Here is a 19685-nt window from a genome sequence, read left to right as displayed (position 1 = left end):
GGCATAGGATAGAAAACAAAGAATAGGAAAATAAACCAAATGGCAACATTTTTTTACAGTTGATAATATTTTGAAAAGCTAATAGCTTAAAAAAAAAAAAACACAAAAAAAAACAACACAAAAAAACCCATACAAAACCAAAACTGCCTTTACATGGTGTAATACACAGCTATGACAATGAGTTCTACGGATCATCATGTCCAAGACACTGAACTTTTTTAAAAGTGAGATCTATGTGATGGAACATAAAGCCACATTTGTGTTAGGTAAGATAAAAATCAAGCTGCCTGGAACAAGTCTTCACACTTTAGGACATAAGGCAACTAGCAAATGGATTTTTTTAGGAAGTTATACTGAATCACTGTGCTGCAACTATGTGCTAGACATCTTGCAATATCCTTTTCTCAAGCACCAGGTAGATGGTTATTTCAAAATATTAGATAAGCTACTTCTCCAATTCTGTAAAACAATTATTATGTCCTTAAACAAGGTTCTAACCAATCACTTCTGGAGCAATGTGGGGGGGAGGGAGAAGCACACAACAATAGGACTAAAAGCATATTTGTGAATAATAGCATCAATTGTTATCTGAAAGAGCCGTCTCCAGGAAAAAAACCTACAATTCCAGTATTCCTAAAGCACCTCCATGGATTTCCACACCACAACACCATGGATAATATACATGGCTTTTCTCGTAAAGAAGCAGACACCAGTGTTTTAGTGAAACTTGACACCACAGGAATTGAAACCTCTCCCCCATCAGGAAGTGAAATTTTAGCAAAATGGTTCTGAATAACAGACAACAGTAACAGACGCTGTGTAGAAATGCACGTAAGTTTGCTCTCTTATAAAAGCAGTAAAAGTATTGCCCAGGATCACTTTGTTCCAAATACACCACTTCAGTGGTCTGTAAAGATCTTCAGTCACATCCAAAATTTGATTCCATTAATTCTTTTAAAAGATTTAGGTAACAGAAGAATATGATACATGCATACAATCCTCCTTGTCTGTTATCCAAGTCTTTGGAAGTAACCAAGTACTCGTAAGTAAGGCTAAAAGTGAAAAAAGCCTCTAGAGTTTCTTGTGGCATAATTTCAGCAGTACTAATTTTTGGACAATCAGCTCTCATGCATACACTTACACAAATTCTGCTAAACCAAGTTTTTTTTGTGGGTTGTTTTCGGTTGTTTTTTTTTTCTTCTTCTTTTTTTTTTTTTCTTTAAGTAAACCAATTAGTAAACACTACCCTAAAAACAAGAGGTGCTTTATCAGTGAATTAGCCAACAACTTCCAGTCACGTAACAAAAGTATGCAAGAGTATGCCATGAGTGGAATAAAGGATACACACTGTAACCTGCCAGACACCCTCAGAGTGGAAAATTTCAGAATCACCACATTTCTCATCTAAAAATGAATGACATAATTAAAGATGTGTCTTAATTTAGCATTTCTGTTTTGCTTTATACTTGTTTATTAAAGAGCTATGACAAAATATTGTCTACTTACATGAACAAACACACCAAAAGAATGAGACAGAAGGAATAATCCGAAGCAACATTTCCCAGCTTCCCCAAGTTGTTTACTGCAGGGAACTGCGTATGCAAGCCTTTAAATGCTACACAAAACAAATCTGTCACCACTGCTATCTTAATGACTTGTAAGTCTAATTGCCATTATACCAAGGTTTTGGGGTTTTTTTTTTGTTTTGTTTTTTGGGTTTTTTTGGTTTGGTTGGGTTTTGTTTTGTTTTTTTGTTTTGTTTTTTTTTTTGTTTTGTTTTTTTGTTTTTTTTTTTTAGAAGCAGCATTTTTACAATGCATTGTGTGGCACACAATCTTTGCCACCATCCCTTGACAGAGCTTTCCTCCGGCCCCTCATTTGACCATTCACTTTTATTTAGTTTCTCTATCCATGTTCAGCCAGCATCCATCTTCCGTTGAACACTCATGGGACCATACTGGCAATCTCTCATTAGTTTCCAATTTGCCTCCGATTTTCCTATTTCTTCTCTACTTTCTAAAATCCGGTCGAGCAACAGTGGCAGCTGGTTGGCACATTAAACATTATGCCAAGCAGGTGCATGGACAGAACAGAGGAGTTAGTTTTGACACACCTTTTGCTGAAAGCTGACTACACCACTTTAAATTATGGAATATTTCATATGCATGGAATATTCAGTTATTTACTAGCATCACTATACACAAGTAAGGTCCCAGTTCAGAGGAGATATTAATGCTATAATACCACATATAAAGTCCTTTTGCATATATTAAGTGTGTTAGACAACACCAAAATCATTCCCAACATTAAGTGTTGGGTCAACCATTAACTCTGAATGCAATGGTACAGGCATTCGTTAATTGGGCAGAAGACACAAAAAGTCCAAGTAAATTCAGACAGTAATGAGGCCTTAACTAATCTAAATGGCTTTGCATCATACTTATTAATTAAGAACAAATGCCAGATTTCTCAGGTACTCACGCTCGTATCATTCACCCCCTATCTGAACTGAACCACCTTATGAACAACAGAAAAGCAAAAGCTTCACAGAAATCTACTTCTAGATTTCTTTCTTTTTTTTTTTTCTTTTGAACACATTGCTTCACAAGTTCCATTAGACATTCAGCTGAGGAGGCAAATAACACACGTGACCAAAAGTGAAGGTAATGTTGGACAGGCATCCAAAGGCAGAGTTTTGCCCAAGAGGAAAAAAAAAGAAAGACAGACATTAATTAAAAAAATTACATGACAGGATAAGTCATTCTACATTAGACAAATCACTACTTCTAAATATATTATTTATTACACAAAACACATTCAGCTGTGCTTAGAAGTACAGTACAGAGCTTAAGCATAAATGTTGATTTATTGCAATTTGCATTAGTCAGATATAATAGGCAAGAGTTCTCTGCAGATTCCAATGTTAGCCTAAAAAGGGAACAGAAACTTAGGATAATCCTATCAGATATTCCCAACTGTCTACTGAAAGATCCTTAAGCACAGGACAACTGTAGCCTCCTAACAAGCTGCAGATTATGTGTCACCAAACATTCTTGAAGATTTTGGGTTTTCTCTGTTTTTCTAATATCTTTCAAAGACAAGTCTATGCCATCAGAAAAAAAGACATTGCCCACAACCCTCATCCTTCCTACTGCAAAACACGTATGAATAGTAATGAACCACTAAAAGCAACTCCAATGCTATGGTAGCTTGCAGAGACAGAGTAGGCAGACCAGTATTCTGCTTGTGACTAAACCAATCACAGTTGCATGATACTGAACAATTGTGGGCGAGAATATCACAATTTCTAATTTAGCACAACATTCTGCTATGAAGTACAAAGTGTTACTGGAAGTTCCCAGATGCAATTAATGCAGAGGTGGAATTGTTCTTTCCTTTTTCCATAGCCATGCTTCAGTCTTATCTACAGATCTGAAATATTTCTGTTAAAGAGTTTCAGAACTACACCAGCTGATGGTAGTCTACTCTTCTGGTACTCCTTATGAACAAAGGCAGATAATCTAAAACCAGCTGAGCACCTTATATTCATTGAAAAAAAAATCTAGCAAAGCATGGTAATTCCTTCTGGAACCTACATGGCATTTTCAGTTACGTGCTATTGTACCCAGCATTTTACATTCCTGCATAAAAAGTTTAGCTATAGAGAATGGCTGTATTTAGCTTTTCAGTATTCCTTTTCCATTCTTAAACTGGAGCAAAAATTAAGGGGTGAATCACATGAGGTGAGAAGGCCTGTTAAGGAGGTTGGGGTACTCAATCAGAACATACCAAACATGCACAAGATTTGTTGGGGTGGAGGAGGCAAGGCAAGACAAATGCAACAGCACGACTTAACAGATAAGGTATTTAAAAGAATCTTACAAAATACATTATGAAACTTCACATCCTAAAAAAAATTAATTTCCTTACACTACAACCCAACCATTCAGGTCTGTAAAACCATTAAAAAGCTGAAGTGAATTCAAGCATAGATCATCTTCTCTAGTAAATAAGTCATCTACTAAGAAGTCTCAAACCCTCTGAAAGTAATAAATTATGGCTAACAAGGCTATCAAAGCTGGGGAGAAGGAGTTAACACCACCTCCCCTCCTGAGTAACATATTAATTATAGCTTCCTAGGTAGTATTACTGATTGGCTGACACCTAATCCTGCAACATTTTAAAGCTAAATGACACAGAAAACAAAACTTAAGTGCACTTAAGAAGCACTGTGAACATAAATACCAAATTAATATCCAACCTGTGCAGTAATTATTCATTCTGTAGCATTCAAAAAAAACTTAAACACATTAAAGAAACATGGTAAACACTATTTGAGTCATGTATTTTTAAGTTTATAACTAAACAGGTTAGAGGCTCCTTAAACAGGAGGAGGCACTGCTTCTAGAGCAGTTCTCATATAAAGCTACGAGAGCAACATTTTTTCCATGTATTTGAAGTAAGTGTCCTCTTCACGCTCAACAGAAACCTAACTGACACAGCGAGTGGAGTTAGTGATGCGATCCACGTGTCCAAACAGGGCTTTCTACCTCATGGCAAAACAAGTTTACTCTGTTATAGAAGGAGCCCAGATTCCTAGCTCAGATGCCAACACCTCAAGAGGTGTGAAACGAATCCCATCCTTAAAGCTTCTGATCAAGTAACACCATGTGTAAGCACTAACGTGTCTGGGCCCTACAAACTCAACAGTGTTAAACAATAAATGAAAATAACGAATAGGTGAAGCAGGAAACTGTGCATAGCAATTGCTACCTAAGCATGTTTTTCCCCCCACAACATGAAGTTTGCATGGTCTGAAACACCAGCTCGTAAATGATGCCACATTCTCAAAGTCCAGTATAACAACAATAGCCTCAGCACGAGCAACAGCCAGGCACAAAAGCCAAGGAGAAGGAAGCAGGCTCACTGCTGGAAATAACCAGTGTGGGCACCAACAGCTGCTGCTGGGGCTGGCTGCTTCCCTCTGCTCTGGGCCCTGTACGCCCCCAGTAACCATCCTACATGCTTCAACCCCTTCTGGAAGCAGCATGGAAGCCGACAGCAAAGCTTTCTGCCTGCCCAACCAAATGCAAATTGTTATTTCCCTATTTCCTCCGAAAGGAATGACAACCGGACAAGAGCTAGAAGATGCTTGAAAGTCATCCTGTGGATGATGACACCATAATAAAAATAAAATCTAAATTTCTGATAGCAGAAGTATTCAACCCATATTCAGATATATCTAGGTATACCCCATTATCTTTAAAATCTTTTAGGTTAGGAAAGAAATAATTGAGGTAGCTTTCATTACACTGAAGTTCATATCCATTTCAATTAGTAAACAGAAAATGACTAATATCCAATCAGTAAAATCAAGCAGTTTGCCTGCTTAACAAACCAACTAACTAGAACTTGCACTTTGAAGTAATCTGTGTTTAACAGAAGTTTGAGATAGGCCAAAGAGGAAGAAAGTTTCAAAACACTTCTAAGTGAGAAATCCGAGACCATCATGTGAGGTTATTTCGTAAAACAAGTGAACATGTCAGAGACAAAGGCTCATTATTCATGCAAATATAACAGGCTACTTACAACTCTTGGACAAAATGCACAGGAAAAGTACAGTATTTACCTCACCCTAACACTTAAAACTGCAATACTTTGAGAGCTTCATTATTAGCGTTGGCACCTGTACTTGCCACCAGTATGAACGTCATAATCCACTCTACTGTGCCTCTAACTTACACTTACTTCACATATTAACGTCAAGAAAATATCCAGGAAGTATGCCCTCCACTAGGTATCCAACAACCCAGGGATTAAGTAAAATACTGAAGAGAAATGCCTTGTATGCTTTAGTTCCACACAATACAGAACGATCTATACTCAAGTTCTGATCTTAAATTCACTACCTAGCCAAACAGAAGGCACTCTTTGAAATATCCAAGCAGTTATACAATGGCAGCCTCCATGGCGATCCCAAGACAAATGCTGTTGTTTTCCACAGCAGTTTACAGTTGATGTTTCCAATTCTCACCTGTGTTCCAGAGAACTTCGTATTTAAGTCTGTCTTCTCCAAAATTATGAATGCAAAACTTGCCAAGGAAAACATAATTATAGCTCTGTCTAGATAGAGAAATACATGCTCCTTCCTGCTTCTAACAAGTCTCTTACTATGCTCCCAATCAACAGACCAGAATTAAGTTTGTCCTTTATGATCACTGAAAATACAGCACAGACATGGAAAAGCAAGCTGAATTTTCACTCCTTTGTACACCATACTTCTCTTAATTTTCATGTGCAAAATGTCCTTGTTACTAGTAGAATGTTTCACTTCCACTTTCATTTTTATTGTGTACACCAAAAAAATTTTGAAAAAGGCAAACTGAACTAGGACACATTCATGAAACACCTCTGCAGTCAGTTTTTAGACCAAAACCCATGGCAAGACCAGACAGTTTCACTTAAACTATTTACAAGAAGCAGTTAAACAATTATTTTCATTCCAATAAGCCTTAGAAACCTTTTGGAGGAAAAAATAAAAAATTTAAAAAAAAAAACAAACAAACAAGAGGCCACAAAGTCTGAAAAGTTATTTATTTTCCCTCAACATCCTGCAGATGAGAGTGGCCTGGTAGGAGCTACAGAGTGAAAACCCCTTTTTCCAAAGCCAATTCGGTTGACTGATCTTCAGCAACGGCTTGATTGATCTTCAAAACTGTCAACACTACAGCTACCTAAAATCTCCACTTCAGCCTACAGTCAGGTCTGAAGGTAAAAGACTAAAGACAGGTTCTTTTATCACAGATAGCAAGGCACTACGCATCTAGGCTTTAAGCAGGTTAACAATAGTATTCTGAAAACTCAGTATCTTCACTTGGTATGCTTATTCCTCTGCCTAAAGTCTTCTCAAACACCTCATAGACCCAAAAAATACAGTATCAGAGCAACAAATGACCATAATTAAAGAAGTACTTACTAAAACATTTGTGCTAAAACTTACAAAAATTCTACTTGAATGACTAATCAACTAGTACTTTCATATTTAAAGAATAAATGCAATAATTTGGGTAACAAGACAATGGCTGTCTTGTTCTTTGGCTTCTGTAAGAATGTTAATCTGCTGCTGACAGCATTGTGGGCATAGAAAACTAGAAGTGGTGAAAAAAATCAAAAACAAAAAAGTCATTGTAATTTTACTAACTTCTGGCAGGAAATAAATTTCAGCCTTAGGATACAATTTAGAAGACTGCAAACCAATACAAATCAACAGAAGAAACACAGTTCAATAAAATCAATTTACAAAGTGAGTCAGTTCCAGCAAAAATTCTGCCAGTCCTCAACTTGAAAACCCCCACTTAGTAGCACCTCCCAAACATTTATTGTATAAATTATGATGCAGCTTACAACATTAGTGACGTTCTCCTTTAACCATTTTACCCTTATTTTTCCTACATTAGCAGTCACTTTAAACATTTGCACAAAACCAAAAATTAAGTGCTAATGGAAAACAGCAAGGATTTGCCAAACTGTCTTGTCTCAAACAACACAATGGCAATTTGCACTTTCACAGAAGACTAGCAAAAACATATGAACTGGCCATGCTGACTCAAAGGTGTCCGCCTAGATCAACCTTGCACAGCACCAGTTCGCAGCAGATGGTGCACTACAAAGGGTGATGGCAAGAACAATTTTTCCCTACAACAACACATTTTTGGTTTGCAAAACAGTTCACTGCAATGAGATTCCTAGTTTAATACTACCTGTTGACACAGGTTTGCTGTCTCCTTTCCCCCAGGAAAATGGGAAGAGGGGGGACATACCTATTTTTAAACCTTCTTCTGATTTTCAATGAATGCCCCAGGTCTCACGGCATGAAAATAACTACCAGTCTTCCTATAGTTGCCTCCTTTATAATACTCATGATTTCAAAGAGGTCTACCACATCCTCCCTAAGACCTGAAACTCATCTGGCCACCACAGCACTCTTCCATCCATCCATCTGTCCCTCCCTCCACCTCCTTGGCCTTCCTTGCTTCCAGCCCAGGGTTCATTCGACCTTTGCTTAGCCAATTTCAGCAAGTTATTCCAGCAGAAAATTAACCCAACAGCTAAACTGAAATAGCTCAGCATGAGGAAGAGGACAAGCTGAAGGCCTAAACCACAGCTGCCAATATATATTGTCTTTAACTTCCAATGAACTACAGACACAGGGCAGGTTTTTTAAAACCAAGAAGTCCTCATTTCTCTTCATACAAAAAACCATATATACAAAAGCATTGGCAAGCTTTATGCAAACCTTTTCTAATTTTACATATCCTTTCAAGTGACAACAATTAGTATACTATTTGCCTTTCTTCATAATTTGTAGTATTTCTTACTGACCAACAACCAAGCTTTTTCCAAAGAACAATCCACTATTACTCCCAAAAATCTCCAGTATAACAGCTAATCAGAGCTCCAGTTATTCATTTCAATCCAGTCCAAGTATACACTTAACAGTATGAAAGCACTGAATAAAATAAGCTCCTTCCTCCTTTCTCTCCCTGCCCCACTTTTTTGCACTTTAACACTACCATCATCACTCTGCCACACAGTATCATTAAATACCATCACAGATCTCTCAGAGCAACAACAGTTTAGGTTGAATCCCCCTTCATCATCCCACTACACATCAAACTTTCACTCATTTCTAAGCTAAATAGCATAACGCTCCACTTGTAACCATCTAGTACTGTGAAGACACGTCCTTTACCTTCCCATTAAGGTAACATTTTACCTGTGATTGCTTATCACTTGTGTAATGAAACAGCAATTTCTGTGGACAAGATCCCAGACCAGGTTGTGTATTGAGCTTCCATTTTGCTGAAATAAAGACGTTTTATCACTCGTCAACATCAAGAGAAATTAGAGCCTTGACTACTGTTCACAGGATACTATAAACAGACATGAAGCAACATAAAACAAGTGTCCGAGTGCGTTTGTGACAAAAAAGAAACACAACACAGATGCATAGTTTCCTAGGAAGGATGTTTACTTAATAAAGGAAACAAACCAGTTTTACTTGGATTCCTTTATAACAGAGTTTAAAAGTAGTCAAATGGATGCATTTAGAGCTCAGATAGGTGGTTGGGGGTTTTTTCCTTCAAACATCTATAGCTGCCTCAGAATGGGACATGTCGTCATTATCCTGTATTAATAAAATCAGGTTTCATCAGTTTTGCTTTATAGAAGCAAATAGTTATGCCTGGAAGTAATTCGAGTTGTGAGACATGATCTCTCTCTTACAATAAATCAACTGGTAAAAAAACAAATTAACTCCTAAAACAAAGGTTTCATTCCAAAACCTGGATTTTCCTATAATCTAAGTTACTATCTTCTGCAATAACTAATCTCTTTAAGAAGCCCTACTGAAACTTTGACTCTATTGCTAATCTAAGTCTCCCTCTACAAGTTTTATGGGTTGCTGAAATATTTCCTTACCAATTCTGAATACCATTTTCAACTTCACAGTTGGTAACATCTGTTTAAAACACTGCTTTCCATGACAAGCTAAATCTCCCTTATCCACCCTTCTCAATCACTATTTACTTGGCATGCATGGACTTCTACTAAAGTGGTTAATACCACCTTTCTCCAAAGCTGTTATCTTCTCAAAGGTGCCCTTGTGCAGCTGTGCACTGACCTGAAGCAAGGACCAGAACCTGCTGAAAAAAAAATTAATACCAACTTCCAGCTAAACCAATTTCCCCAAGCTAGCTCACCTCCAGCCACGATAATGTTAAGGGAGCAGCTGGAACACGCAGAACAGGGAGGGACGGAGAGAAAGCAACATGCACAAAGGAGGAGCACCCCTTTCTGCAGCAACAGCCCACACCAAGGTCAGTTTAAATCAATAACAAAGCAACATCCTTCAAAAGCTGCAGAACTACAGGTCTCCTATCGCTGCCTGCAACACAACCAAAGCAAGACAATTATCAGGAGTGCAGTTTCATAGTATCAAAACAAAAATATTAATTTACTTAAAATGCAGTCTTAGAAAGAAATCCCAGAGAATACGTAATACAGTTCATACATTGAAGTCAATCTAATCAATTTCACTGTCTCTTAGCTGTACTTTAAACAGGCACATTACTGCACTGTTTCCAAAGTAACTACAATACTCTCTATGGCTCTGACAGCAGTGTTTCAGTAGAGGAAGGAGAGAAGAAATTGAGGCAGCCATTTGCCAAAAAAAGTACAGGCAAAGTTAAGTTTTTTCAAAGAAAAATTAAAAATATACTCTGGGGAAGACAGGGCTGTCATGATGCATTTCACTTGCAACTAAAAATCACAAGTAGGAAAGGCTATAAATATATTTTTCCTTCCTGCCACATCATGCTAGAAGTACTGGAGCTACATGATATTATATAGTCCAGTTTTAATATTTAGTGAAAGTGTAAACAATACTTAGCACTAAAAAAAGAAAATTAATTTCCACTTCAAAACCATTTTTAATCCTTTAGGCAATGAAAATAAGACAACAGTATTTTTCATGTAGGCTACAATGTTACAGCAAAAAGTTATCCTGCAATCTTCTATATATAGCAAATTATGATTAAAACTACAGTAGAAGGAAGTCTCCTACTCAGAATAATTAACTTTCATATTTGTTTCAAAATCATCACAGACCACATGGTTTGAGTACTTTTGTTTATTTGTTAACAGTATAATACTTCTTGTTCTTCAAATAAAAATACTAGGTAGCATTTCAAATTGAGGAAAAGCTTATCAGACTTGTAATTTTCAGACTATAATTACAGAGAAACAACATAAGACTTATTCTTTTTATTTGCTTTAGATCTAGGCATACAAACAAAATTCACCTGCTTACTGCATCTAGTGAGGGTAGGAGGGAAGAATGCATTTCAAGTAAAATCCTGTGGTTGGGATTAAAAAAAAATAATCAGCAGATTGACAAAAGTTATGTAGATAATCTCCTAGCAAAGCTCACTGAACATATTCTAACATGTAAACAGAGACAGCAGTATAAATCTAAAAAACCAAAAATCACTTACTGAGCCATTCACTCGTTCATGAAATGCTACACACACAGAAAAATAATCAAGAAACATTCAGGAGTTACTGACGACCAATCTCAATGGAGCACAGAGGAGTTATTTACTATTAAGAAAAAAATAACATTTGTCTGAAAATTTCCATCCTAAATAACATATTTAACTTGCAGAGAACTCTGAATTTTAACTAATTCAGTTCATACAGTCGCCTGATGGAAATGAGAAAAACTGTTCCTTTATCTGTGTAACATCATTAATGTGCTTAACAATTACATACAACTGACCCCTTTCTTTATTCTAAACCACAAAGCCAGAAAGAGCATTCATACCACACCTTCAGGTACAGAAAGTTTCCCGTTCTAAGGAGAAACTACACAGAGCTAAGAAATCCAAAATGTCTTCACCAAATTTTATTCAACAAAAAATTGTTTAAATTACTACTCTACCACAAGGTTTGTTTGCTTTTAAACACAGCTTTAAATATGTTGAGATAAATTACTCTTCTAGTGCTCATGTCAGTTTTAGAAGCAGAGCACATGAAAATTTTTTACAAATTAACAATAACCACAGAAACAAAGTACATCAAAAACAAGGTATTAAAATTGTAACTGGAGACAGTACCAGAGGGCCGGGCTGGTGACAGTTTTTAAATGCCTTATGATGCAGAAGAAGAGGTAGGAAACAGAAAGCATTGCCTAGAGGAAAAGGATCAAAGCTATCTTTGCATTCCTGTAAATTCTGAGCTACTGCAGAAGTTAAAGCTTCACCCAACCCAAGCACCCTCAACACCCATTCCAATTTACACGAGTTTCTGTGGTGCTATTTACGATTTGCGATAAAAGCTGCAATAGTCAGCAACGAGCTCCCTCCCACCTCTGCATCCAGGAATCACCCGAGAAGCCAGATTCACCTGCAGTAGTGCAACACTGCTGCATAGAGAGGAAATTTGCTCCTGATATACTTAATCTTTGCTAGAGATCACAAGAATGAGATTCAAAAACTCAGTGGTTCCTACCCAATAACTCAAATTCTGTTGACTCAAATGAGTCAACAGTTCTATTATGAGTGCTGCTAAATCAAATTTTTAACTGTTCTGACAAGTACATTATCTTCAATTTCCAAGACAGGTTCTAGTTAAAGCTCTTAGAGTACTTTTCATTATACAGATTTAAGGATTCTTCTAACAGGTCTCTGAAAAATTACATGCTTTTGCGATTCGAAGGAAAAGGAGCAAGGTCCATAAGAAGAAAAACAAAACAAAAAAGCCATGAAAGACACAGTAATGAACTCTCTTCATTTAAGTTTGAAGTGCTCACAGAAATCAAGTAAACAAATGCAAATTTTATAGTACCCAGACAATCATCACATTCTGTTTCGGCCGATTCTAAATTTTAACAGTGCATTATCATTTTATTCACCCCTCCCCGCTTTCAGATATGCAAAGATAGTTTCCATAGTAACAGGAGAGACTCAGTAGTATCCAAAGGCAGAATAACACTAACTTATATAATAACTTGAAACTCACCTTACTTTATAAAATGCGTATATGCTTATTTTAAGACAACATAAATAGTGGTTATTTACTCTTAACACATACCATATGTGGTCAAGATAAACATCTCAAGTTCCTGTATTTTAAAATGCCAGTTTCACAGATAGGATGTAACAGTCTAATCCCAATGAAGTCTTCCCATGCACCAGGATTTCTGCAGTAAATTAGAGGCAACTCTTATGTAAAATAATACACTTTTGACTTCTGAGTTTTTAACAATGCATTAAAAGTTACACCCCCAAAAAAAACCCACTGTAGTAATTTTCCTGGCTTTCCAACAACATCACAGCTCTTTGCGGTATGTTCCTCTCCCCTGAAGCTGATTGAGAACAGGTATTACATACAAAAAGGACATACAATTTACAGCACACAAGCTAAAAATCAATTAAAAGGATATCAAATTGCTTACTTCATACACACTTTAAAAAAAAGGAAAGCACATTTTCAGGTGTTTTTCACAGTGATACTATCATCATGGGAAATCTTATCAAGATCAACTGCCTCTGTAATTTGGTCCAGTCCTCCTTTGACAAATCCATGGCAGCTCAACCTAGTTATGATAGATCAGCATCACTGAGGTTAGTTAGAAGAAAATGAGTCATGCCCAAGGTGCGTAGGAGCAGCTAGCCAGAATCTGGTAGGAGGTCCCCAGAAAAGCAGAGCTGCCTTCAGAAAGCTCACAGCTGAAAGGGCAACACAAAAACCTGCTGATGGGGGGATGATACTGAGTCAAAGAATTTCACGGAGGGACACCGAGGGGGTTTAAAAAAGGGTCTACTACAGACTACTGCAAGACAAGAAACAGAACACACCAGCTAAATAACCTGGCTAATTCCCAACAGTAAGCCCAGAGAAATCTTCAGAAGAGGTGAGGCCGACGGTCAAGAAAACAAGTTCACAGGGCAGAAGGTGCGGACCGCACTAGCAGAAGCGCTGAAGAGTTACAATGAAAATTCTGGGAGGCTGTAAGGCAAAAAAACTCAGCTGTGGGCAAAGGAAGTTACAAATGCTTGAGATCTTATCTCTGAGTGGGATTCCAATGCCACCCAGCTACTTAAAGGCCAGGGGTTTTCCTGGTTGACTGGTTTTTAATCTTTGTTGCAAAAGCCTCTACAAATCCAGCCAACTACAGCTGTTTTAGCTCTATCTTGTAGTTGTGACAATTCACCAGCCGCTGATTGAGCTATCAAAACCTGGAAACCTTGTTGCACAGCATTTCTTTGCTGGATTTCTCCTACTGCTGGGTTTCTCCTATTGATTATCACTAAAAATAAAAAATATTCCAAGAAATTAAAAACGTAACAAAACATAACAGAGCAGAAACTAATTAGATTCCAGGGACAGACAACTGCATTAAGATGCTGACAGAAAGTAAATAACAGCTTGAAGCTGACATCCCTTAGAGGGGAAAGGACTCAAAATTTCTGTCCTCCCAACAGAAATGGTAAGACCAGATCATGAAGAGCTTAACTAGAGACAAACAAATAGAAGTCATGGAATAAGAAAAGCCTGAAATATTCATTTTTCATCACTAGAGAAATCTACTATCCTTAAAAAGCAGTTTGCCAGGCAAGTTGACAGAAGTCTCATAGCTCACAACCTTTTAAGACCAGTGCATGCCAAAATAATCATGCAAAGATCATTTTGCTACGTGACAAGAGTCACTGCACTCTTTGTATTGCTCCACCGTACATAAAGTCTCACACACAGCCACCAACTTCCAAATGGATCATTCAAGCCCAAAAAGGTCACTACCGCAGTTTCACAGTCACCCTAGGGATGCAATTCTATGGACAGCTAGGCTCGTGCCACCCTTCTGTACTGCTGACCCCACCTGCACAGTCCCATCCTCTCTCTTCTTTGCACTGGTGCTAGTGCTTAAAGCACGTCAGGAAAGAATCTAATAACAAATCCATTGGGTTTTCTGTTGCCTGCATTTCTTTTTACATTCCTGCAAGCTAAAGCAGCAGACAGTGCCCAGCACAACACTGGCGGCAAAGAGGGCACAAAGCAGAAAAGGAGCAGGAACTGCCTCCCTCCTTGTGGGCTGCGAGTACCGGGATGAGGATGCCTAATCCTACTAGCTCTCTTGTGCTAACAATATTGCTTGCACGGCCAGCTGGGGTCAGCTCCAAAGAAGAAAGCCACCCTTCAACAGCCACCCACATTAGAATGGCTTAAACCAATTGTGAAGTTGCAGCTGAAAATACACTTTTTCTAGAAACCCTCGTTTCTCAGATGCTGAAGTCAGATTAATTTGAAGAGCTCAGAGTGTTAAGATGATGCATAAATTCCAGAACAGAAACTCAATTAAAAGGGAAAAAAAAAAAAGGTATTTCAATGACTTTCAGGAAAAGGTTACCTTACGTTGTCCATTCTTTCTTCAGTAAATACAATGTAGTGCTGTGGTTAAAAATGGTCTATCTCAACATTATTTGAGAGAAAATTATTAGCCAAATACAGGTCCACGTTCCCTGTTTCACCTGGAAGGCAGCCAGATTAATCCATGATCATGGATTAAATTTAGACTTTTAAACAAGAAAAGAATCCCCAATTATCCAGAATTACAAAGCAACTTAATTAAAAGTCAATGAATAAACTGAATGTGAAAAGCTGGTGTTATCTTCAGGCTCAGAGCAGAAGGTTCCTCAAAACTTTCTACCAAATTAAGTAGTGAATGAGCAGAGACAGAATGAATAGAAAATAGGCTCACGGGGTTCCAACCAGTGGAAACAGTTTTGTTGATCTGATTTTCATAACCGTGACTAAATACCTTCAGCGCAGTGTCAGATGTTACGTATACAGCTGTCATTTATAAATTACCATTAAAAAGGCACATATACAGAGGAAAACAAGAGTAATCATAATCTACATAAACAATTAAGTAAATATCTGAATATCTGGTGAAATATAGCAGTAGAATTTTAGGCTCTTTCCTAGCCCTAAAATTCATCACACATCCCTTTTCTGTCAAGTGTCTAGATTATCTTTGCCAGCTTCTTCTCTAATCCAATAAAAGCTGCCAATAATGGGAACTTGTTGAACAATCTACGTAATCTGACTGTTATAGGTAAAAACTTTCCAGCCTATATTTAACTTGAATCTCGCCCACTACAATTTACTTCCTCTTAACCTACATGTTAACCACAGAGAAAATGGAAAAAGTTTTTTTTTTTAAAAAATCAATATGCTTATGTGAACTATTTCTTACGTACACACCCCCACAGCCTTTTCCACCCCCCAAAATAAAGCAATTTTTTTTTATTTTACATCAGTCATTGGTTCTGAGCCTCTCAATCCACTTTGCTACTTTCCTCTGTACTTTTTTGTTTAATACTCAAGACTAGACACAAAGTGCAATCAAAAAGGAAAAAAATAAAAGCCTTCTGTAATTTAAACTGGACATATCCCAGGACAGCACCCGCTTTTGCAAGCTACATAATGTTGTTTTTTCAGATCAATTTATGACTAAGACTCCTGGATTGTTTCCTACAGCTGTGCTGCCCATACACCTCTACTCGAGCGCCTGTTAGCCTCTTCCTAGTGCAGCATTTTATACTTAGCAGCTTTTTATCTTCTGGATTGTACTTCTCAAACCTATCAAAATGACTGAATTAAAAGTTTATTCTGTTCTTCTCCACATGCGTGTCGGCAGTCCCTCCTAACTCGAAGGCACATCTGCAAGTTTTATCTTTTAAGGAAAGAGTGATAGGTAACATAACTAAAAATCACCCCCTGAATATGTCACGTGGTTTTCTCCCAACCTTCAAGAGTTCTTTCAGCTTTGCAAAGAGTAACTTAAGACTATTTGGGGGTTAGTCACCAGACAGGCAAATAACTTATGTGATCAACTGAAATACCGTATTTATCAAACGTGTGAACGCAGAACTTTGTTAAAAACCTCCTAAAGACTAAAACTGATTCTAAGATGGCTCTTACCCATACGTATTTTCCAGACCAAACTGTCATGTAACACAAAAAATCCACTTATAACAGGTTAGATTTCTCAAATGACTGTATTTCTTCACCAGATTCACTGCTGGGGGGGCACCACAACAGCTGACAAGCATCTCAGTACTTTTACAGCCCATAAAATATATTAAAAAAAAAAAATTACTTTTTTCCATACAGACTGACACATCAAAATTGATTAAGCATGAAATGTAGACAGCATCGGCACTTTACATAGCAAGAACCGTTTAATACCACCTACAACCAGATTAACTACAGTCTGGGGGGGGGGCGGGGGGAAGCTGTTCCAATACATCATTTTCTCAACACCCCTGGGAGGTACGACTGCTGCTTCACAGACTGCGGATGTTCCAGCTTCCTTAGTTTATACGGCCAGACAACAGATTGGACAATTTAGATTTCAGAAACGCTGTGTCCTCAAAAAAGATTGCTAGATCATGTAGCCTTGCATCTCCATCTCAGGAGTTATTTCAGGAATAACGTTGAAGTTTCCCTAATTATAATTAAAATACACGTTATATCGAGAAGAAACCCACGCATGTTTCATCCACTGAAGTTCAGTAATTCTAGCTCGGGATGTAATACTATTCCAAACAACATCAGAAGTTTTTCTTCTGGTAAGAAACACACACTACTTTGACTCAGAAAGTGTATGGTTTTTTCCTTCTTTCTTCCACCTTCTGCACACTCCCTCCAATTAGAGAGCTTTTCAAAAAGTACGTTATGAGACATGACAAACTTCTAAATGTTTTTTTGAGCATTTCCTCACACACCAATCCCATTTTCCTAAGTGAACAGTCAAAAGACCATAAAGCTTCCTCCTGTTCATTACCAGACAGATTCAGAATGCATACAAGCAATTCAGAGCCGTCAAAGCCTGCTGAAATTATTTATTTCAAATGTGTTTGGTGCAACTTGTTTTTAACTGCAGGCATTACCATTTGCCCTAAGTACAGTAGTATGAATACATTGACTTTTTTTTTTTGGCGGGGGGGGGAAAGGGGGGGGAATTAATGAAGGCCAAAAAGCTTTCCACGCCTTTTTGGAGAACTGAAGCCCCCGTGAGGGCACGGGATGGACATCTTTGTCTTTCACAGCCCGGGGCTGCCGGCCGGCGTTGCAGCCAGCTGTGCTGCGATACGGCAGGACCTGCAAGTCGGCCGGGGCGAGCGGCCTCACCTCCTTCCCCCGGGGACCGCTGAGGACCCCCCCATCCCCGCCGGGAGGGAGCCCGGCACCTGGCCAGGAATCCTCCCGGCGGCGGGGGGAGCCGAGGCGGGGGCGCCGGGGACCGCGCCGAGCCGGGCCCAGACACCCGCCCGGGCGGGCGGCACCGCGGGCGCCGACGCGGAAGCGGCGGCTCCGGCTCTCAACAATATCGCTATTCAACAGGATCCTGCCGATATCCTGCGGCGGGCTCCTTCCCGGGGAGGGCCGGCCCCCGACGGGGCTGTACCGCAGTGCCGCCGCCGCCGCAGCCGGACCCCCCCCACCCCCCCGCCCTCTGCAGAGCCGCACCGCGGCGGAGGGAGGCGGCTCGGAGGCGCCCGGCAGCACCGTGGATCCCGGCGGGTCCGTCCGTTCCCCCTGCAAAGACCGGCGGGATGCTCCCCCACCCCCGCCCCAGCCCCGTCGGCTGCACGCGCGGGAGCCGTTACCTGTCACAACCGCCGCCGTCTCCGCCGCAGAGGAGGAGGCGGCGGCGGCGCCTCCCCGTCCTCCCCGCCGGCCACCGCCGATGTCCGCAGCCTCCACCTCGCATCCCCCGCCGGCGGCGGCGGGCAGGAGCAGCCCCAGCAGTAGCAGGCAGGTCGGCACCGCGGTCGCCGACACCACCACCGGCCGCCCGCCGGGCGCTCGGAGCCCGCTCATCGGTACCGCCGCTGCAGCGAAGAAGAGCGAAGGGAGGGAAGGAAGGAAGGAAGGAAGGAAAGGGCCGGAGCTCCGCCGCTGCGACGCTGCCCGCTCCGGCGGCACCAACCCGCCTCAGCGCCGGCCCCACGCCGCCTCCCGCCGCTTCCGGCGGCCGCCACCGCGCCGCCCGGCAGACACGTCACCGCGCGGTGACGTCACCGCGGAGGGAGGGAGGGGGCGGCCGGCGGTGGCGGGGCGACCCCGGGGTGCCCGGCGGGTCGCCGCGGGGAACCGGGCGCTCGCGGCTGCTCCCGCGGCGGTACCCGCTCCCCACACGGTGCGCCGGTGAGGGCTCGGCCGGCTCCCCCCGCCAGCCCTGCCCGGGGATCGGTGTGCGGCGGAGCGCGCCGCAGATCACGGCCGGTCACTCAGCCGGGTTCAGGAAAAGCAAAAAACATCTTAAAATAAGACATTTTAGCGACGGGGGAGGGGGGCGGGTAGGAAAGGAGCCCTTGGAGTTCGTTAAGTTTGTCCTTAACGCGCCAACGCCGCAACAGATGCCGTCACCTGAGGAGAGCTCCCCAAAGGGGAGGAACGTAGGGAAAAAGTTCCAGTTCGGCGCCAACTACAGCCCTTCCAAAGCAAAAAATTTAAAAAAAAATAAAAATAAGTGGTGGTTTAAATCTGATCCCATACAACTGAAATCAGGAAAACTAAGCCCTCACAGAGGTTAAACCCTGAGTTAATTGTGTTTAGGACCTGGGTGAAACAATTAAAAAAGAAAAGAAAAAAAAAAACAACCCAAAAAACTTGTGCTTAAGAAGTTTCCATCGAGCCACTGTAATGGGAATAAAATCTATACCGTGCTTTATCCTGTCCAAATCTATGGGATTTTCAACCAGTCTGTTTTGAGTCACTTAACCAGGAATAACGCAGCCTTTGAAGACCGAGTCCAATCTAATATCTCAGATATGCAATGCACAGGTGCTAAAAGCTACATAAACATTACATTCACTGTTAACTATTGCAATCACCTAAGAAATGACAGAAGTGCTTTGAAAGAGTCTTAGAAAAGCCTTTGCTATAAAGGAGAGAGGAGCATAAAGTGGACTGGTATAAGCTGCTTTCGCGGGTCAGCAGAATCCAGAAAGCTAACTGTGAAACTGTTATAGCACTATTAAATGCAGCATGAAATCATTTGTCCAGCAACACAGTTAATGTGCATACTCCATCCTAGCTGAAACATATTTTTA

General features: G+C 40.2%; 1 protein-coding gene across 3 annotated transcripts in view; it reads right to left on the bottom strand.

The window, feature by feature from the left end:
* STIM2 (stromal interaction molecule 2) overlaps nucleotides 1-18621 on the bottom strand; it is a 67352-nt gene extending 48731 nt beyond the window's left edge. Inside the window, exon 1 of one of the 3 annotated variants that reach the window (XM_074587754.1) lies at nucleotides 18237-18621. In XM_074587754.1, coding sequence (XP_074443855.1) covers nucleotides 18237-18450 — 214 coding nt within the window. In that variant the 5' untranslated portion in view covers nucleotides 18451-18621. Of the gene's footprint in view, nucleotides 1-13015; nucleotides 13201-18236 lie in introns of those variants that run through there. The other 2 variants (XM_074587752.1, XM_074587753.1) reach the window with 2 other exon arrangements.
* Between the last annotated feature and the right edge of the window lie 1064 nt (nucleotides 18622-19685).

Source organism: Larus michahellis, chromosome 5, assembly GCF_964199755.1.
Source record: "Larus michahellis chromosome 5, bLarMic1.1, whole genome shotgun sequence".
Lineage (NCBI taxonomy): Eukaryota > Metazoa > Chordata > Aves > Charadriiformes > Laridae > Larus > Larus michahellis.
The sequence above is the reverse complement of the archived record's forward strand: the minus strand, read 5'-3'. Positions and strand labels throughout refer to the sequence as shown.